This window comes from Hyperoodon ampullatus (assembly GCF_949752795.1).
Source record: "Hyperoodon ampullatus genome assembly, chromosome: 15".
Lineage (NCBI taxonomy): Eukaryota > Metazoa > Chordata > Mammalia > Artiodactyla > Ziphiidae > Hyperoodon > Hyperoodon ampullatus.
In genome coordinates, this window is record NC_136928.1 from 28,513,865 (window position 1) to 28,531,044 (window position 17,180).

At 49.6% G+C, this 17,180-nt stretch overlaps 1 protein-coding gene across 1 annotated transcript; it reads left to right on the forward strand.

The window, feature by feature from the left end:
* Positions 1-339: 339 nt before the first annotated feature.
* Positions 340-9,882, forward strand: CD207 (CD207 molecule; the record flags this gene model as incomplete). The annotated part of the gene is given in 7 exon segments (XM_079720676.1): positions 340-373; positions 5,846-5,897; positions 5,899-5,960; positions 7,328-7,702; positions 8,302-8,453; positions 9,120-9,238; positions 9,723-9,882. Coding segments are annotated over 7 exon segments (954 nt in total).
* Positions 9,883-17,180: the final 7,298 nt, after the last annotated feature.

Consider the following 17,180-nt stretch of genomic DNA (forward strand, 5'->3'; position numbering starts at 1 on the left):
TTAAAGGTTATACTCCATTTATAGTTATTATAAAATATTGTCTATATTTCCCAGATGTACAATATATCCTTGTAGCTTATTTTATACCTAAAAGTTTGTCCCTCTTAATCTCCTACCCCTATATTGCCTCTCCCCTCTCCCCACTGGTAACCACTAGTTTGTTCCCTATATCTGTGAGTCTGCTTCTTTCTTGTCATATTCCCTAGTTTGTTGCATTTTTTAGATTCCACATATAAGTGATAACATACAGTATTTCAGCCTGGGCAACTCTTGTTATGTGGCACTAAGCAAGATATTTCCACATAGCGTTGTCTCACTTGACTTGAACTGGCATAAGCGATGGAGGGGTCCGCAGATCACCCACCCAACTGGGGTGTGGCAGAGCCAGAATGCCATCCCAGGACTCATGTTTGTCCACTGGATAGGTGGTTTTCAACCCTGGCTGCATGTGACTCACCTCAAGAATTAACAAAGATACTGATGCTTGAGCCCCAACCCATACCAATTACGTCCGAATCTCTGGGGGTAGGGTGCTGCATCTTTACAAACATGCTCTGAGGGTGAGGACCACTGCAATAGGTCTTAGACACGTAGCTCTCCTTCTCCTCCGCCCCGCCCAGGGAAGGGAGCTCTGGGCAAGGGCAGTGTGAGCACGTAGTTCTCCTGTAGTTAAGAGTCAGATATATTGTGAGAAACAGATCAATTTGCAGGAAATGAAAACATGTTCCTGTATCTCTGTACTATGTTTTAAATAAAAGTAGTTTGGAAAAATGTCATGTATTACACCATTTCAAACTACATTTTCCTTTTGTCTCTGCTTTAGGCTTAATCAGGGATATATTTTATTTTTCTTACGTGCAAGGTGCCAAGAATTATGCAGAGAGAATTGCAGTCCCCTACAGGGCAGGAACCATGGCCCTTCTGTTCAAGGCTGAGTTCTCAGCATCCAGCACGGAGCTTGGCACACAGAGGGCACTTGACAAGTTACACTGGATGGATAAATGGATGCCTGAGTGGATGAATGAGAGGCAAGACCATCCACTTCTCTGGGGATATTCCCATTTGAAATATGATGGAAGACACTCATTATAAGTGTTCTAGATCAAAGCAGCAGCTGAAGGGATATCTCTAGAGAGCAGCAGGAAGCAAATGAAAGTTCAAGGTTCTATTAGGGAGACTGACCCAGCTAAAGGGCCAGCTGGAGAGCTTAGTGGGGGACAGAAGTTTGTAACCTTAGCAAGATGGGAAAAGAAACTAAAAGCGAACGATTGCAGGTGAGAGCAGTTATCTCATTTACTTTCTGAAAAGAGCAAAGTGGAATTATTTGGAAAAGAAACCTGTAGTTAAGGTTGAAAAAGCAAGTTGGAGGGAACCATCCACATCCTCGGTGTATAAAATGAACGGTGTTATGATTCGTCAGAACGTGGACATATGTTGGGATTTTATAATTTCTTGGCTTAATGACTTTAGTTTCGTGGAGGACGAATGTCCCATTGTGGCATTGGAGATATTGTCACGGGATTTTGGGTTTTTGGAGGTCCTGTTCTTTTTTGTGGGTTTGAGCACAGGTTTGAGTAGTACATGCAGCACAAAAAAGTCCCATTAAGACAGAACTGGACACTTGCTGGGTTTTACTTACTCTGGGCACTGGGAACTTGACTCCAATGGCCAAGCAGGATCCATGAGGTCAAGGACTAAATGATTATTATTACAAGTTATTTATGCATTATGCATGGAAGTGAAAGGTCAGCTCTCATTCCACAATCCCCCGGTTCTGGGGGAGGGGTCCCTGGGCAGGAGCCGTGGGAATCCACTCACCTGGATTGTTTTCTATAATGAATATCATTAATAAAGAAATAAAAGATACAAAAGGAAACTATGCATACTTTTCCCAAGAGCCCTGTGTTACTTTCCTGCCATGAATTTGCCCTCTCACTAAGGACACAGGCAAGGGCTCTTTGACCCAGATAGTTCAGAGCAGCCTCCTCTGCCTGGCACACAGTGATCCTTCCATGCAGCCAGGTGGCTCCCCCATATCCATACCACATTATTTATGATGGTACCAGACTTAACTGCCTGTTCACTGAGGTCTAGCCCATTGTCACTGTGCCAGAGAAACATTGCCCTCACACAATGTTCTAAAAAAGGGGAACTCATTCCCAGGGTCAAGGGAGAGCTGAGGAGGCCCCCTGTGGTCTTGGGAAAGTCTTCCCTTCTCCCTGGGATGATGGATGCCATGTTTTCCCAAGAGAAGCACTGTTTCTGAGGGCAGGGTCCATGGTTTTCTTTCTCTTTGCAGCTGGTGCAGAGCAGGCATTCTAGAGGAAAGGATGGATGAAGGGCCCCACGTACCATTTCTTTCTTCTTGGTTTCTCTGCCCTATCCCCTGTTTCCAGGGCACACATCCAGAGTGGCATGGAATCCTTTGGTTATCTGGGATCTGCTGGTCAAATACGGCATCACATTATATACAGGAGTCCCCTGTGAAGCCTGTGGATCAGTCTGACCAGCTGTCGTAACTGTCTCCTTTCTCATCTCATTCTCCCCTCCCCTCCATTCCTCCCATCCTCTCCAACCCCTCTTCCTGGTTTGTTGTCCACTTTAGTTTCCTCTGTGCCTTGGATGGAGGGACTCGGATCACCACTCCTTGGAGATGACCCCCAGCTCTGCTGGGGCATTTCAAACAGCCCGGGTCTCTTTTCCACTCCCATTGATTATGCCTATGGTCTACCTCCAAGCATAAGGAGAGTCCCAACCAGAGAAGGGGAGAGTGGCCAAACTGTTTCCTTCTTCCATCCTTATCCAGAGGAGGCCTTAGAACCCCAGGAGCATGGCAGTGGGGCAACAGAAAAATGAGCACTGACTTCTCTCTCTCTCATCACAGCAGTGATTTTTGGTCACTCGAGATCTGGCCCAAAGTTCCTCCTCTGTTTGGAAGAGTGGGGATCTCCTAAATGTCTGGGAGAATTGTCCTCCTTCCTGGCTGGAAAGTGAGGCTGAGGCACCCACCTCCTACTTGGTCTTTTCTCCTCTGGGCTGTCAGGTCAGGGGTCACATAGAGCACCCAGAGGGATGCACGGGAGACTGCTCAGGAAATACCTGCAGATAAGCATGGCCAGAGGAAAATAGTTCATGACCCACATCATCCCTGCAAAGTGGGAAATGTAACTCCTCATGGTTGGGACTTTTACAGAAACCATCTCTAAACCCCAGAGGGCCCACAGGATTGTGATTGCTTCTTGCCTATCTTCCTCATGCTGCATCAGCCTTTTGTCCAGCTATCAGCAGAACACCTACCTGAAGCCTCCATTTCCATCACTTGGAGTAAATGCCCCCCAAGCCCAGTCCCACCTTACGCAGTGAGTCTCGTCCCAGCTTGGCGAGGCTTCCAGATCCTTTCCTGGGACCACTGGGAGGGCACATGGGCATTCTACCAATCACTCATGCTATATAACAGCAGAGGTTGGGGAAAGTCAACTTTTCAATAGAGAGGGAAGGGGACAGACATTCCAAGGTGGTATGTGGCAGCTGCTCTCCCTCAAATGCCTCAGGAGGAGACCAGAACCCCAGTGGTGCTTTCTACCAAGAATCCAAAGTAACTCGCATTCTTCTCCATCCCCAGGCCCTGGGACGTGGATGTGAGGCCAGGAACCAGGAGCAGAAGGGCTGAGGTGATCCTGGGATTAGGCTGGGTAACAAGCATGAGAGCCCAGAAACAGAACATTCCGACTCCTTCTGAGCCCTGGTAGAACCAAGGCTCTTCAACTAGGTGAGCGGCTTTAAGAGAACAGGCGTGGTTATAAATGTTCAGAGACTGGCAGTGAATTAGGAGTGAGACCTTCAGTCTGTGAGATTAGCTAACGTCAAAGCTTAGAACAGACAGCAGGCCTGGACGTTATGTGGGTAGGGAGGAAATGAGACAGGATGAATACAACACCATCCTTGTGACCCAGTTTCCTTCCCAACACTTGGAAAGTGTGGTGTGGAGTCCTCTCTGGTTTCCCTCAACCAGTCAGAGAAATAGCTCTAGTCTGAGGCCTATTCGGCCTGGAGAGGGGAGCAGCAACGGGTCTGTAAGCACAATGAACCAGTCAGAGAGGGAGGTGGGATCCTCTCAAATATCAAAGGCAGTAGAAGCCTCTGCAAGTAAAGGTAGCTATTTCCTTAGCCCTGATCATTTAGCCTCCAACCTTGGTCCCTGACACCAACCTGTCATCCAGCTCCACTGGCTAAGGGTCAGTGAAGCCAGGTCAGGTTTCTAGTCCTGTGGCCAGAGTTGTTATGCATTTTTGGGTAAGGTTTAAAACCACACTTGCCTCATGCCTTTATTATGGGAATGAATGAGAACTACTGGAGGCCATAGAAAGATGCAGTAGCTTCTAGAAGACAGATTCCGGTCCACAGGCTGGAATCTCAGAGTTGAGTCATGATCAGCCATCAACTATTCCATTCACTTCTCTTTCATCCATTCATCCATCTTCCATACATCCACCCGTCCATCCATCCGTCCATCCAATTATCTGGACTGAGTTCCTTCTTTTTCTCCTTTCCTCCCTCTCTTCCTCTCTTCCCTCTTCTCTTTCCTACCTTCCAAGAAATATTTGTTTAGAATCTGTTATATACCAGGTTTCTCAGATTTGGCAGATTTCTTCAAGGTGTCAGAAGCTTCCCAGGAGAAAACTTAGTCCCTCATGGAGCCCCAAATCAGCCCCTCTCTGCCCTGAGCATCTCCCATGAATGAAAGAGCAGCTCATGGTCTGATATTGCTGAGCCACCCACATTGTCTGAGACCCTCACAAATGCAGGAAGCAGAGAGGAGAAGCCAAATCTTACATTTACAGTTTGAATCTCCAAGCCCCATTTTATAGAGGGATATTATACCATCTAAGATGCCCTAAACAGAAGTAGAATATTTTATTGCAGTGGTCTCCTTACTGGTCTCCCTGCTTCCAGACTCCCCACACCCTGATCTCTGCTCCTCACCACAATCAGATTGATTTTTCTTCAGTGTTCCTGTCCTTGTCTCTCTCCTGCCTAAAGTCCTTCACTGGCTCCACATCACCTATAAGCCAGAGTTCAAGCTCCTTAACACAACCTAAAAGGATCTTTATGATCTGACCCCAGGTGCCTCCTTAGCCCAAGCCCTCCCTGCTCAGGTCATATATTGATACTCTATACTCCAACAGTGCCAAACTACCTATAATTTGCCAGGCACTCCATACTTTCCAATATGCTAATCCCTCTACCTGGAACTTCTTAAAATGACTCCAGTCTCTGTACTTCCCTTGAACTGTACATATTCTTCTATCGTTATGCTTATCACCCTGTATTGTAATTTATTTGCTCAGGTCTGTCTTTCTTACCAGATGGTGAGCCCTTTGAGTACAAGGACTGTGAGTTATTCAGCTTTGTGTCTCAGTCCTAGCACAGTGCGTGGTATCTAGAAGACATTCAATATGTATTTGTGGGGTGAATGGATGGCAGGATGGAAGATGGATGAGAGCCGTCTTATAAGAGAAAAAGCTTAGCCTGAGGACAAGGTAGTTAAAGTGCCTATGTAATAGACCCCCAGAGAAGATGACAAATGGCCTCTTCCTGAAAGCTCAGGCCCTTGAGGAGAGGACCAAGCTGTAGCCTAGGTGCTTAAGCCAGGAATGGGGAACTTTGGGATAACACAATGACTTCTGGGGGTCACTTCCCTTTTCCTCTAGATAAGAGGACTTTGGGGAGAGAGCTGGCCAGGAGCACCTATGCCACGAGGGTTACAGTGCAGAATCTGCTCAGGGCTCTGTGCCCAAACCCACAGTTTGCTGGTCCAACGAACATTCTCCTTTTCTTCCTGCAGAGCCTCCTCCCAAGGCGCGTCCAGCTCTGGTTCTGGGAAGACTTCTCACAGTCATCTGCAATCATCTTCCTGATGCTGGTTCTGGTCGCCTCCGTCCTGCTGCAGGCCATTCTCTGTAAGTCCTCAGCTTCCATCTGGGTTCCATCCTTCCCCACGGCCAGTTGGCTCCCTCTCTCCCCCTCTCTCTGCTGGTCTCTCCTGCCTCTGGCTTTTTCATTTGTCTTGTTTCCCCTCTTGCCACGTGCAGTCAGAGAGTCCCCTCCCACCTCCACCCCCGCCCCGCCCCCTCCCCGTCCCCAGTAAGATCAGCTGCTGCTCCTTCCTTTCCAATTCCGGGGAGATTTTCCTGACAGGGATCAGCATGCTTGTGCTCTAGGACACGCTCTTTTGTCCGCAAGAGATGTTTGCCCATCTTCATCCTGTGTCATTTCCTCCTTCATCTCTGAGTTTCATGTCCCTTTGATTGAGAGCCTTGTGGGTAGCCACCAACAGTGAGCATGATGTTTCCTGACCCCACAAGGGATGGTGTCCCAACTGTATCCTCAGCCCCAACTGACTAGATGGAGAACCTGGCCAACAGGTTAGGGTTAGGGTTAGGGTTAGTGTTAGGGATCACTGCCCCCCCACCACAGGACCCCTTCTCTTCACTCTCCTGCTCCCACAAAGGTCATGTCAAGGGAGACTTCCTACTTCTTCATTGGATGTGTGATGTATCTTTCTCCCTCTTCTGGCTTTGCCAAGCCTCATGGCCTCTGCTGCTTCTTCCTCTCATTAGGTCTCCAGAAAGCAGGTGGAGGGAACACCTGCACTCTCCCTTCAAGGCCTCGGGACATATTTGGTCTTGGACTTGGAGGGTCTGAGCAGAGTCTCCTCTGCTTTGAGCCCACTTGGCTTACTTTTGGTTTCCTCTATGGCACCTAAGCCTGTGGCCTGAACAGAGTGTGACAGGGGGTGGGACAAGGGAAGAGAAGAAGTGGTTTCGTAATTCTCCCTTTTTGTATTCTCTGGAGAAGAGATCACCTCCAGATTAGAAGTCTGCATAGGCTCTCCCTTCCATAGCCGTGAGGGGCTTATGGGCAGTCATAAGCCGTGCGGCCCAGAGGGACATGGGAAGTATGACAAAGGGGTGTTTGAAGGCATCCCTTTACCAAATGCACCGTGAACAGGCAAAGAAAATTTAGAACTGGGTTCTAACCCCCTCTTCTGCTTACCTGTGAGGTCCTCTAACAGAGAGTCCATGTTTTGTCGATCTTTGCATGATCTGCCTCTCCCAGAGTTCCTGGTGCATGAAGGGTGCCCATCGCATGTTTGTTGAATGAATACATTATGAATGAGTGCAGGGTAGGCAACTGCTCCTTGGGTTGGGTCCTTAGGAAGCTTGAGCCCATCCCTTCCCTCCCCTTCCTTTTATTACCCTGGCAACAGCCCCACTCCAGTCCCTGGGGATCCCCTTGGCTGACCTCTTGACTTTCTCATATCCAGATCCCTGGTCTATGGGCACAATATCAGATGTCAAGACAAATGCCCGGTTGCTGAAAGGTCGTGTGGACAACATCAACACCCTGAGTTCTGAAATAAAGAGGAATAGAGGTGGCGTGGCAGCAGCTGGCATTCAGGTCCAGATGGTGAATGCCAGCCTGGATCGTGTGCATTCTCAGATCCGGAGGTTGGAAACCAGCATGAAGGAAGCCAATGCACGGTTGCAGATGCTAACAAGTAGTTGGGAAGAAGTCGATAAGTTCAATGCCCAAATCCCGGAGCTAAAAAGAGATTTGGATAAAGCCAGTGCTTTAAACGCAAAGGTCTGGGGACTCCAGAGAGCTTTGGAGAATATCAGCCAGTTGTTCCAACAGCAAAGTAAGTGACTCAGAAAAGAACGTTGCAAGTTGACCAGTGGCCCGTGGGACCTTGCCAGTCTTAGGCATGACACCACTGGGCTGGTGTGTGTGGAGGGGAGGTGGAGAGGATCAGGGCTGCCATGGCTGGAAGGTTAAGAAGAGAGGGCTCAGCACTGGGTTTGGGGAGGGCTTAGGGGCTGTTCAGGAGAGAAGGCACTAGGGACCGGCCAGGGTTCCCACACCAAGGCACAGAATATGAGGGCATTAGGGAGTCTCTTTGTCCTGATCCAAAGCCAGCCATTTTCCATTAGTCTCTACCTAGAGCCCAGGGGCTCAGACACTTGTGATGGCCAATGGAAAATTACTCCTCCCCACAAGAGAGACAGATTCTTGATTCAGCCTCTCTCACTCTCCCCTCTCTGAGCCCAGAGACTCTACCAATCTCAGTCAGACTTTCAGGATCTGAGCGAATGTCCCCAAGCTCCTACACAAGGACTCAAAGACCCCAGAGCCCAGCCCCATTCACTCTGTCTCTGGGATCCCACTCAAGTATCCCTACCTAGCCAGTACCAGAGAAAACAGGAACACCAGAGTACATATTTCACTCTTGTTCTCCAGATGACATCCTACAGATGGTTTCTCAAGGCTGGAAGTACTTCAGGGGGAACTTCTATTACTTTTCTCAAGTCACAAGGACCTGGTACAGTGCCCAGCAGTTCTGCTTGTCCAGGGATTCACACCTGACCTCAGTGACCTCAGAGAGTGAACAGGTGAGTGCTGTCCTGTGGGCTCTAGGAAGGGGGTGTATTGGTAGCTGTATCAGGCAGGATGGGCGAGATTATGCTGCGGTGACAAAAATCCCCAAATATCAGTAATTCTTCAGAATTACTTCTCACTTGTACACTGCATGTCCAATGAGGGCCAGCAAGGGGTTCTGCTCACTGTGGTTACTCAGGGCTTAGGTCAAAGGAGATTTCATCTCAACATATGTTTCCACAATTGCTGAGGTGAGAAAAGGGAACATGGCACATTGTGTGTTGGCTCTTAAAGCTTCTGCTGGAAGCAACGGACATCACTTCAGCTCACATTTCATTGGCCAAAAAAATGATGCAGTATTTGTAGCTTCAAAGAGGGCAGGGTAGTACAATCTTTCCATGTGCCCAGAAAATAGGAGTATTTGTGAATAGCATTAATGACACTGTCTGACCCAAGAAGTCCCCTACCTGGTTAGGCAGAATATTGAACAAGCTCCTTTCATCTGGAGGTGGGCTAGCAGAGCAGGTGAGATCACGGGCTCTGGAGTCAGAGTCTAGACTCCTAACCCTGTGTCTGTGGGTTCACGGGCTGTCACTGAGGGTGGGTGAAGAACACCCAGAGAGACAGATGCTCCAACTCGGAGTCGTGGCAGCACCTCTGCTCATTCTGTCTCTCTGCAGGAGTTTCTCTACAGGACTGCAAGTGGACTTCTCTACTGGATCGGCCTGAGCAAAGCAGGGAGTGAGGGGTACTGGTACTGGGTGGATGACTTGCTGTTCAACAAGGTCCAGAGTGTGAAGTAAGCCCCAAGAACCCTCCTTCCCAGACTGGCTTTCTTGGGCCAGGGCCAGGGCATGAAGAGTGGAGTGATAGTTCCTACTGACCACAGGGTTTGTGATTCTTCCCCATCATCCAGGGGCAGCAGCATTGAACAGAGATCTAGCTGGCCTCTGCCACTAATTGGCTGTGAAACTGGGGACAAATTCATGGCCTCTCGGTGCCCTCTGCGGTTTGGCAGCATGGCTGTCCACCCAGACTTGGCAGGGACCTGGTTCTAAGTTTAGGTCTTTGCACTGTGGGTTCCTGTAGGGCCTTGAGAGTTGTGGGCTGGTGTGGCCCTAACTTGGGGGGTGATTGCAGGCTCAGAGGTTGACAGATCACTGGTCCCCTTCCTCTCAGGCATGGAAAAACTTGAGATGCTATCACCCGGCACCAAAGCTGGGGTTGAAATCTCTCAGTTATTCATTGGAAATATGTTTTTCTCTGTTTTTTTCCTTTGATAGGTTCTGGATTCCAGGTGAGCCCAACAACACTGGGAACAATGAACACTGTGCCGATATAAAGATGTCCTCACTGCAGTCATGGAATGATGCCTCCTGTGACAATGAATTTCTTTTTATATGTAAACGACCCTACATCCCATCAGAACCATGTCAGGACTGACCCCCAAGCTCAAACTTTAAACTCCAGTGCTTGTTGAATTCAAGGAAATGTGGCTCTTTCCTTCATACTCCAGGGTGATTTTGAACCTTAATTTTTCTTGCTTCGAAATTGTCTTGAAGGCATCCGGGAGTCTATCTGCCTTGGCTAGGAGTTCTCTGACCCCACAGAGGCAGCTGAAACCGAAAGGAGATCTTGGGTTGAAATGGGAGCTGAGGGTGGAGAGGATTAGAAGTTCACTAATTCACCCAGTGAGGTGAATCAGAACCTGCAATCTGGGGCAGCACCCTGGGGCGTCCCATCCCTTCAGAGAAGCCTCATCTTCACTGCATGAAAGTTGCTTCGACTGCCCAAGCAATTGTCTGGAGACTGAGACTCAGGGCTTTTCTGGTTGATTCCCCAGAATTCCCAGTTGCCTGCTGAGATGGCTGTGCTCTCAGTGGGAAGAGCTCCGCTCTTTTTTTTTTTTTTTTTTTTTTTTTGCGGTACGCGGGCCTCTCACTACCGTGGCCTCTCCTGTTGTGGAGCACAGCCGCTCTGGACGCGCAGGCTCAGCGGCCGTGGCTCACGGGCCCAGCCGCTCCACGGCATGTGGGACTTTCCTGGACAGGGGCACGAACCCATGTCCCCTGCATCGGCAGGCGGACTCTCAACCACTGCGCCACGAGGGAAGCCCAGAGCTCTGCTCTTGGTGACCCTGTTCATGCCATGTACCCATGGGCCCCTTCATCCACATCCTCTGAGATCTGAGACCCTTCCTCCCTGGGACGGGCTTGACTGGTTCAGATGTGGGGCTGACATGGGAATGTGTCTCCTTAGAGCAGGACCAGCGTCCATGCGCTTCTCCCTCCCCCTCACTCGCTAAACTCTGGGACCCAGTCTGTCTGCCGAGCCCTTCTGCCTCCCCTCCTCTTTCTTCTGCATCTCCTCTCTCCCCAGAGGGCAGGGGAAGGGGCCTTCAGTGAAGAGGGCACCTCTGAGCTTCATTAGAATAAAATGCTGCCTGGGAAAAGGCCAGTCTCTTTTGTTGTTTTCTTCCTGGGGGTACAGGTGAATGTGTGGGGAAGAACATCTGCTCTGCTGGACATGAAGTTCTGGGGTGTCCTCAGGAAGCAGTTGGGGGTTCAAAATTACAGAGAGTAGGAATGTTCCAGCCCCAGAAATGCCATAAAATATGAGCAGTACTTATCTCTGGCTTTTATTGAAATGCAGCAGAGCTGGGACTGCAGTGTCTGCAGTGTCACGACCCTCCTGGTGGTCTTTCCTCCCAGGTGTTCATGGACCATCTTTTGTTCTCTGTCTTTGCTCCCGATGGGGAGACACCTCAGGTTTCCCACTCTTCACAGAGACCGTGATCACAGACATGTGATCGTGTCCAAATCCCCCATCCAGGGGCCGAGGCAGGAATCCAGGCCTGCACCAGACAGGAGAGGAGCAGAGAGGAAGCAGAAAGGGTGCGGTGTGAGTGTGGGGTGGGCTCAGCAGAGCGGCCCTCCCCTCCTTGGGGGTCCTAATTAAGTGCCCTCTTTAGGGTCCTGGGGAGGGGACGTTTTCCTTCAGTGACTGTGACCAGCAGTGTGGTGTTCTGTGTGCAAAGGGGTTGGGGCTAAGGTCAGGGGCATTAGGAGGAATCTTGAAGGAACATGGGGAAACTGGGGTTTTTAAAATATGGTGATGGACAAGGGATGGACAGTCAGCGATGGGGTCCACGAGGGAGCATTTGTAGGCCAGCTCCAGGGACATCCGAGGTCTGAGGGGGCAGGGGCATCAGGGAAGTGAAGACGCGCAAGTTCACAGGGGTGGACTGTGCGGGCATGGAAGACATCTATGTCTTCTCTAAGAAATACTTGGTTGTTCCTACTCTTCATAATTCAAAGTAGCAAGTTACGGGAGAATGTTATTTCTTCCCAGTGTCGGCTATGAGCTCATAGCACAAGCTGATGTAGAAATGAAATACAAGTTGTGGGCTCAGGGCTGCCTCTAAGGAACTATCCCATGATGTGTCCAAACATGACACTGCTCTCCATCTTGCTGTCACGCCTGGCGTGTTAGTCACCATGTCTGGGCTGCCACGCTGAGTAGCATGTGACCCTGTCCCACGCTCCAGCTTCTTCCCTGAGGTGGGCACTTGTCACCAGGGCAGCGGATTCAGAGGCTTTCTTTGTAAGGCCTAAAATTTCACTTATTGCCATGATATTTTCTGAGGCTTACAGGGCCTCAAAAGCCTAACTTTGAGTTCCCCAGATATGACCCCCACCTGGCCAATTCCCCTTAACTGGACCAGCTGCACTCCACCCAGTTTTTTCTTTTTTTCAATCATCTTTTAAAATTTTTTCTAGTTTTATTATGATCAGAGAATTAGGCTCCGTGGCCTCTCCGGTTGCGGAGCACAGGCTCCGGACGCACAGGCTCAGCAGTCATGGCTCACGGGCCTAGACGCTCCGCGGCATGTGGGATCTTCCCGGACCGGGGCATGAACCCATGTCCCCTGCATCGGCAGGCGGACTCTCAACCACTGCGCCACCAGGGAAGCTCTAAATTTTTTTTTTTTTTTAAAGAAGAGACATGAGAGCTTGCCTCCCTCTCTCTGTCTGCTCTCCATCCTGTGAGTTTACAATGAGAAGACAGCCATCTGAAAACCAGGAACAGAGCTCTCACCAGGAACTGAGTCTGCCAGCACCCTTATCTTGGATTTCCCAGCCTCCAGAACCATGAGAAAGAAATTTCTCTTGTGTAAGCCTCTTAGTCTTTGATGTTTTTACTATAGCAGCCTGAATTGACTAAGACACTCACCACTGGGGTAAATAGGAAACGATAAGAACAGGAATCTCTGGTTGGTTCTGATGTGAAGGGATGAATGGGACTCTCTGACCACTTCTCTGGAAAAGAATTTGAACCTAGAAATACCCAGGGATTGAGGCAGTTAACAGAGAGAAGTTGAGTTGGAAGGGCTCTGAGTTAGAGAAAGGCTGGAGGGGCCACCATGGGGCACCTGCAGAAACTAAGAATACGCAGAAGCTGTGAGGCAGAGAAGCAAAGCACACGAGGAATATATCTGGCAGAGAAAAGAGAATGGTGCGGAGGAGGGAATATGCGAGACACAGAGGGGAGGGCAGCAGAGTGAAGGCCCAAGAGCCTGGCTGCTGAGGTTCCTGGAACCACCTCAGATGCAGCCCAGCCCTCCTGACACTCCTGGGTCCTGTGCATGTGTATCCTGAGATACGACCTGCCCCCATGACCCTGCCCATTGCTTTTTCTGCAAACTGAAGGAGCCTGGGTCAGTGAGGATGTATTTTTATTTGGAGTCGGTGTCCCACTCTGTAACCAACCAGCGTAGCATGGCCAGGCCCTCCTCCCTTCAGGAAACTGGGACGGCTGCTGCTTTGCCTTGCCTTGGGACCTTGGCTCACTTACCCCCGCAGGCAGGGCTTACTTCTCCAGTGAGGTCACTACATGGGTACCTGCCCTTCTGCTGGCAATGGGTCCTTACCCAAGAAGTCCAGCATTGACAGAGCTTTAGTCCTTATCTCAGGTCATGGACACGATAATATTTCTAATGAAATTCCAGGATTGTTTCCATTATAGCTGGAAAGTTGGGAGCCAAGGATGGGTGAGAATTTTATCTCATCCAACTTGTATATGTATTTTATTATAGTATTTTTTTTCTGATTCTGCAGGCTAACAATGATTGACATGCCTTCTCTGAATGCTGCAATGAAATGCTCTTGAAAAATCTACATTTTTGTATTTGAATACAAAGAAGAGGAGACAAAATATTTGACCCACTCTTACTGATTGACTGATCCTAGCTCTTGTGAACAGGTACATGATATAATATTTTATTTTCTGTTTTATGCTTTGTCTATGCATCTATGTATCCATGTATCTATCTATCTATCTTCCTTCTTTCCCCTCCGTTCCTACCTCCCTCTTCCTTCCTCCCTTCCCTCCTCTCTCCTCCCCTTCCCTCCCTCCCTCCCTCTCTCCCTTCCTCCCTTCCTTCCTTCCTTCCTTCCTTCCTTCCTTCCTTCCTTCCTTCTTTCCTTCCTTTCTTCCTTCCCTCCCTCCCTCCCTCCTTCCCTCCTTCCTTCCTTCCTTCTTTCTTTTTTTCTCTTTCTCACATCATGCCACAAAGCTATCTCTCTCCAGCCTTGCCCTTGCTTGCCTCTGCTTTGGCATTGATGCCAGGCAGACTCTCCCCAATGGTGATCTGGGTAGCTCCAAGCTTAGAACCTCACAGCTCTGTAACTTCAGAGGAAAGAATTTCCCCTTTCCAATAGTTTCAACAAAAACCCAGCATTGGGTCACATGCTCAGCCCTGAAGCAGTAATGGAGGTCAGGGAGATGGGTTATGTTGATTGAGCCATAGGCTTAATCCTGGGAATTGGGTATGGGCTCAGCCTCACCCCTGCCAGAAGACTGAGCATGAGGCCAGGATGGTTCTCAAAACTAATCCCGGGAGAGATGCCTGAAGGAGGGAGACTGTTAGTTCACAGCTGCCCAGGGCCCTGCTTGCAGCCATGGGTCTCTTCCTTCCATCAAAACTGCGGGATCAGCAACTCCCAGCTGTTCACCCTGTGTTGTCAGGGGTTGATATGGCTGATCAAAAACTTCTGGGGTGTCTGAAGCTAAGGGTCTGCATCTCTAGGCAGACGGCCCTGTACCATTCAGTGGAGACAGGGACAACCAACCTGTGAGAGGTCCTGACCAATGAGTGGTTCTAAGTGTTAATGTATAAGATGTCCATTTGATTTTTTCTGGCCAGAGAACAGAGAAACCTCTCGGCAAGGATTAGAAACGTCCTGGTGCTTCTTTCCTGCTGGCAGATTACGTTCTTGTGGGAGAAATAAGAGCTGGGAGCCTGGAGTGGGGAGGGGATTGGGCACAGGGAAGGGGGTGAGAGGAGGAGTCCTGTTGATCAAGCCTGGAGGACTGTGCCCCTTCCTGGCCAGACCTCGTCCTTCTAGCTGAGCAAGGGTTCTCCAAAGTTCTGCTTTTGAGGTTCTCTCAGCTTCTCAGGCCCAGGAGGAAACAGCTCCTGAGTGGGCTGACGTGGGCCCTTCCTGTATGTGGGGAAACAGAAACCAAGGCAGGCACTTTCTTTTCTGCTGCTCCCCTGGGCCTCTTACAAGCCTCTTGGGGGGTACCTCTGGCAGCTCCCCTCCCACTTGGACACTCCTGGGGTCTCAGGCAGCGCTGTTACGGACTTCACATTTTCCTGTGTCCTCTCCTCTCTGCTCAGCTTTCAACTGGCAGGAGGTAGCAGGCTTGTGGATGGTGGCTCTGTATTCTCCACACACACACACACACACACACACACACACACGCACACACACAAACATACACATATACATGCACCACACATATATACACACATACATACACATATAAACATACACATACACACACATCACACACACACACCACAGCACACATAAACATACACACATACACATATACGCACACCACACACCACACATAAACCTACACGTATACACACATACACACACCACACACATATACACACATACACATATAAACATATACATATGCACACATATACTCATGCACACACACGTATACACACATACATATACGCATACACATATATATCACACACATATACACATACACATAATCACGGATACACATATCCATATATACAATATATGGATACACAATACACAAATATACACATATACAAATATACACATACACACATATATCACACAATACACATATACACATACACATATACACATACACACACGTACATACCCACACACACACACTGCCATGGCATCATGAGCTGGGTGTAGGCAGGCACTCCCCTCCTCACCCTGCCGACGAGCTGTGCTCCCGGCTGGCTGTGGCTGCGTTGACAGTGGCCATCCATGACACAGGCTCCTGCTGGACCTAAGCTGCTCTCCTGGCCTGGCCGCAGGAGAAGGCATTTTCAGTGTGGCTTCTGCACCACGGAAGCCGGACGGCGGGCTTCTCAGGTGGTGTTCGGGGCCCTATGGGAGGCTGACTCCAGCATTTGGGAAAACACTGTGGGAATAGGATGTAGGGACTGAAGGTGAAAATGGGAAAAATCAACACAATTTGGATGGAACAAGCCACTTGCAAGGTAACTGACATCTCGTAAATGGGCTGCTGGTGAGATAGGGGACAAAGACATAATTAGATTTTCATGAGATAAAGAAAATGTGATCCATTTCCATAAGATTGTAACCCTCTGGACTGATGGGGAACGGAGGAGCGAGAATCTACCGTCATCCTCAGAACTGACTTCAGGAGGACTGCCTTGACCAGCCATCGGGGTTACTGATTCTGTCCAGCTGGTCACCCCCATGGGGGTGGGGACTTGGGGCTGCACAGCTCCCCTGGGAAGGCTCACTCCTAGGTCTCGGCCCACAGGCAGCAGGAACCCCCTGACGCAGTGTTTGTTCCTCCTGGGAGTTACAGGTCTCATTGTAAAGCAGCACGTTGGCTTACCCCGCAGTTTCTTCTGAGTTAGTCCTGAACCTGATCAACTGAGGGGGGCACGGATGCAGTCAGCTTGAGGTGAGATCTTGGATTACGTTGGGTCCTCTTTGGTGTTTTCTGACATCGCTTCTGACACTAGATGTGTGGTGTTTTCTGACATCAGCTGAGTGTCCTACAATTCAATTCAATTCTGACACTCACCCCTGGAGTTAGCACAGACCCCACAGGTTAGGGGCTCAGTCCCACAAGACCGCCCCAACTTCAGTTGCCATGTGCAAGTAGGATCTCCAGGCAACCACACTTCTGCCCAGCCGACGGCAAATCTGGGGAACCCCATGACCCCTCTCAGGTCGATAATTCACTAGAATGACTCACAGAACTCAGGAAAACACTGTAATTACTTTTTTTTTTTTTTTTTTTTTTTTGTGGTACGCGGGCCTCTGACTGCTGTGGCCTCTCCCGTTGCGGAGCACAGGCTCCGGACGCGCAGGCTCAGTGGTCATGGCTCACAGGCCCAGCCGCTCCGCGGCATGTGGGATCCTCCCGGACCGGGGCATGAACCCGTGTCCCCTGCATCGGCAGGCGGACTCTCAACCACTGCGCCAACAGGGAAGCCCTGTAATTACTATTAAAGTTTATGATGAAGGATACAAATGAAGAGCCCCATGAAGAGGCACAGAGGTACGGAAGGGGCCTGGCAGCATGGGAGCCTCTGTCCCCGTGGAGGTGGGGTGCAACGCCCTTCTAGTATGTGGGCGTGTTCACAAGCCAGGAAACTTCTTGAAAACTCCTTGAATCTCTCATGGTGTTTA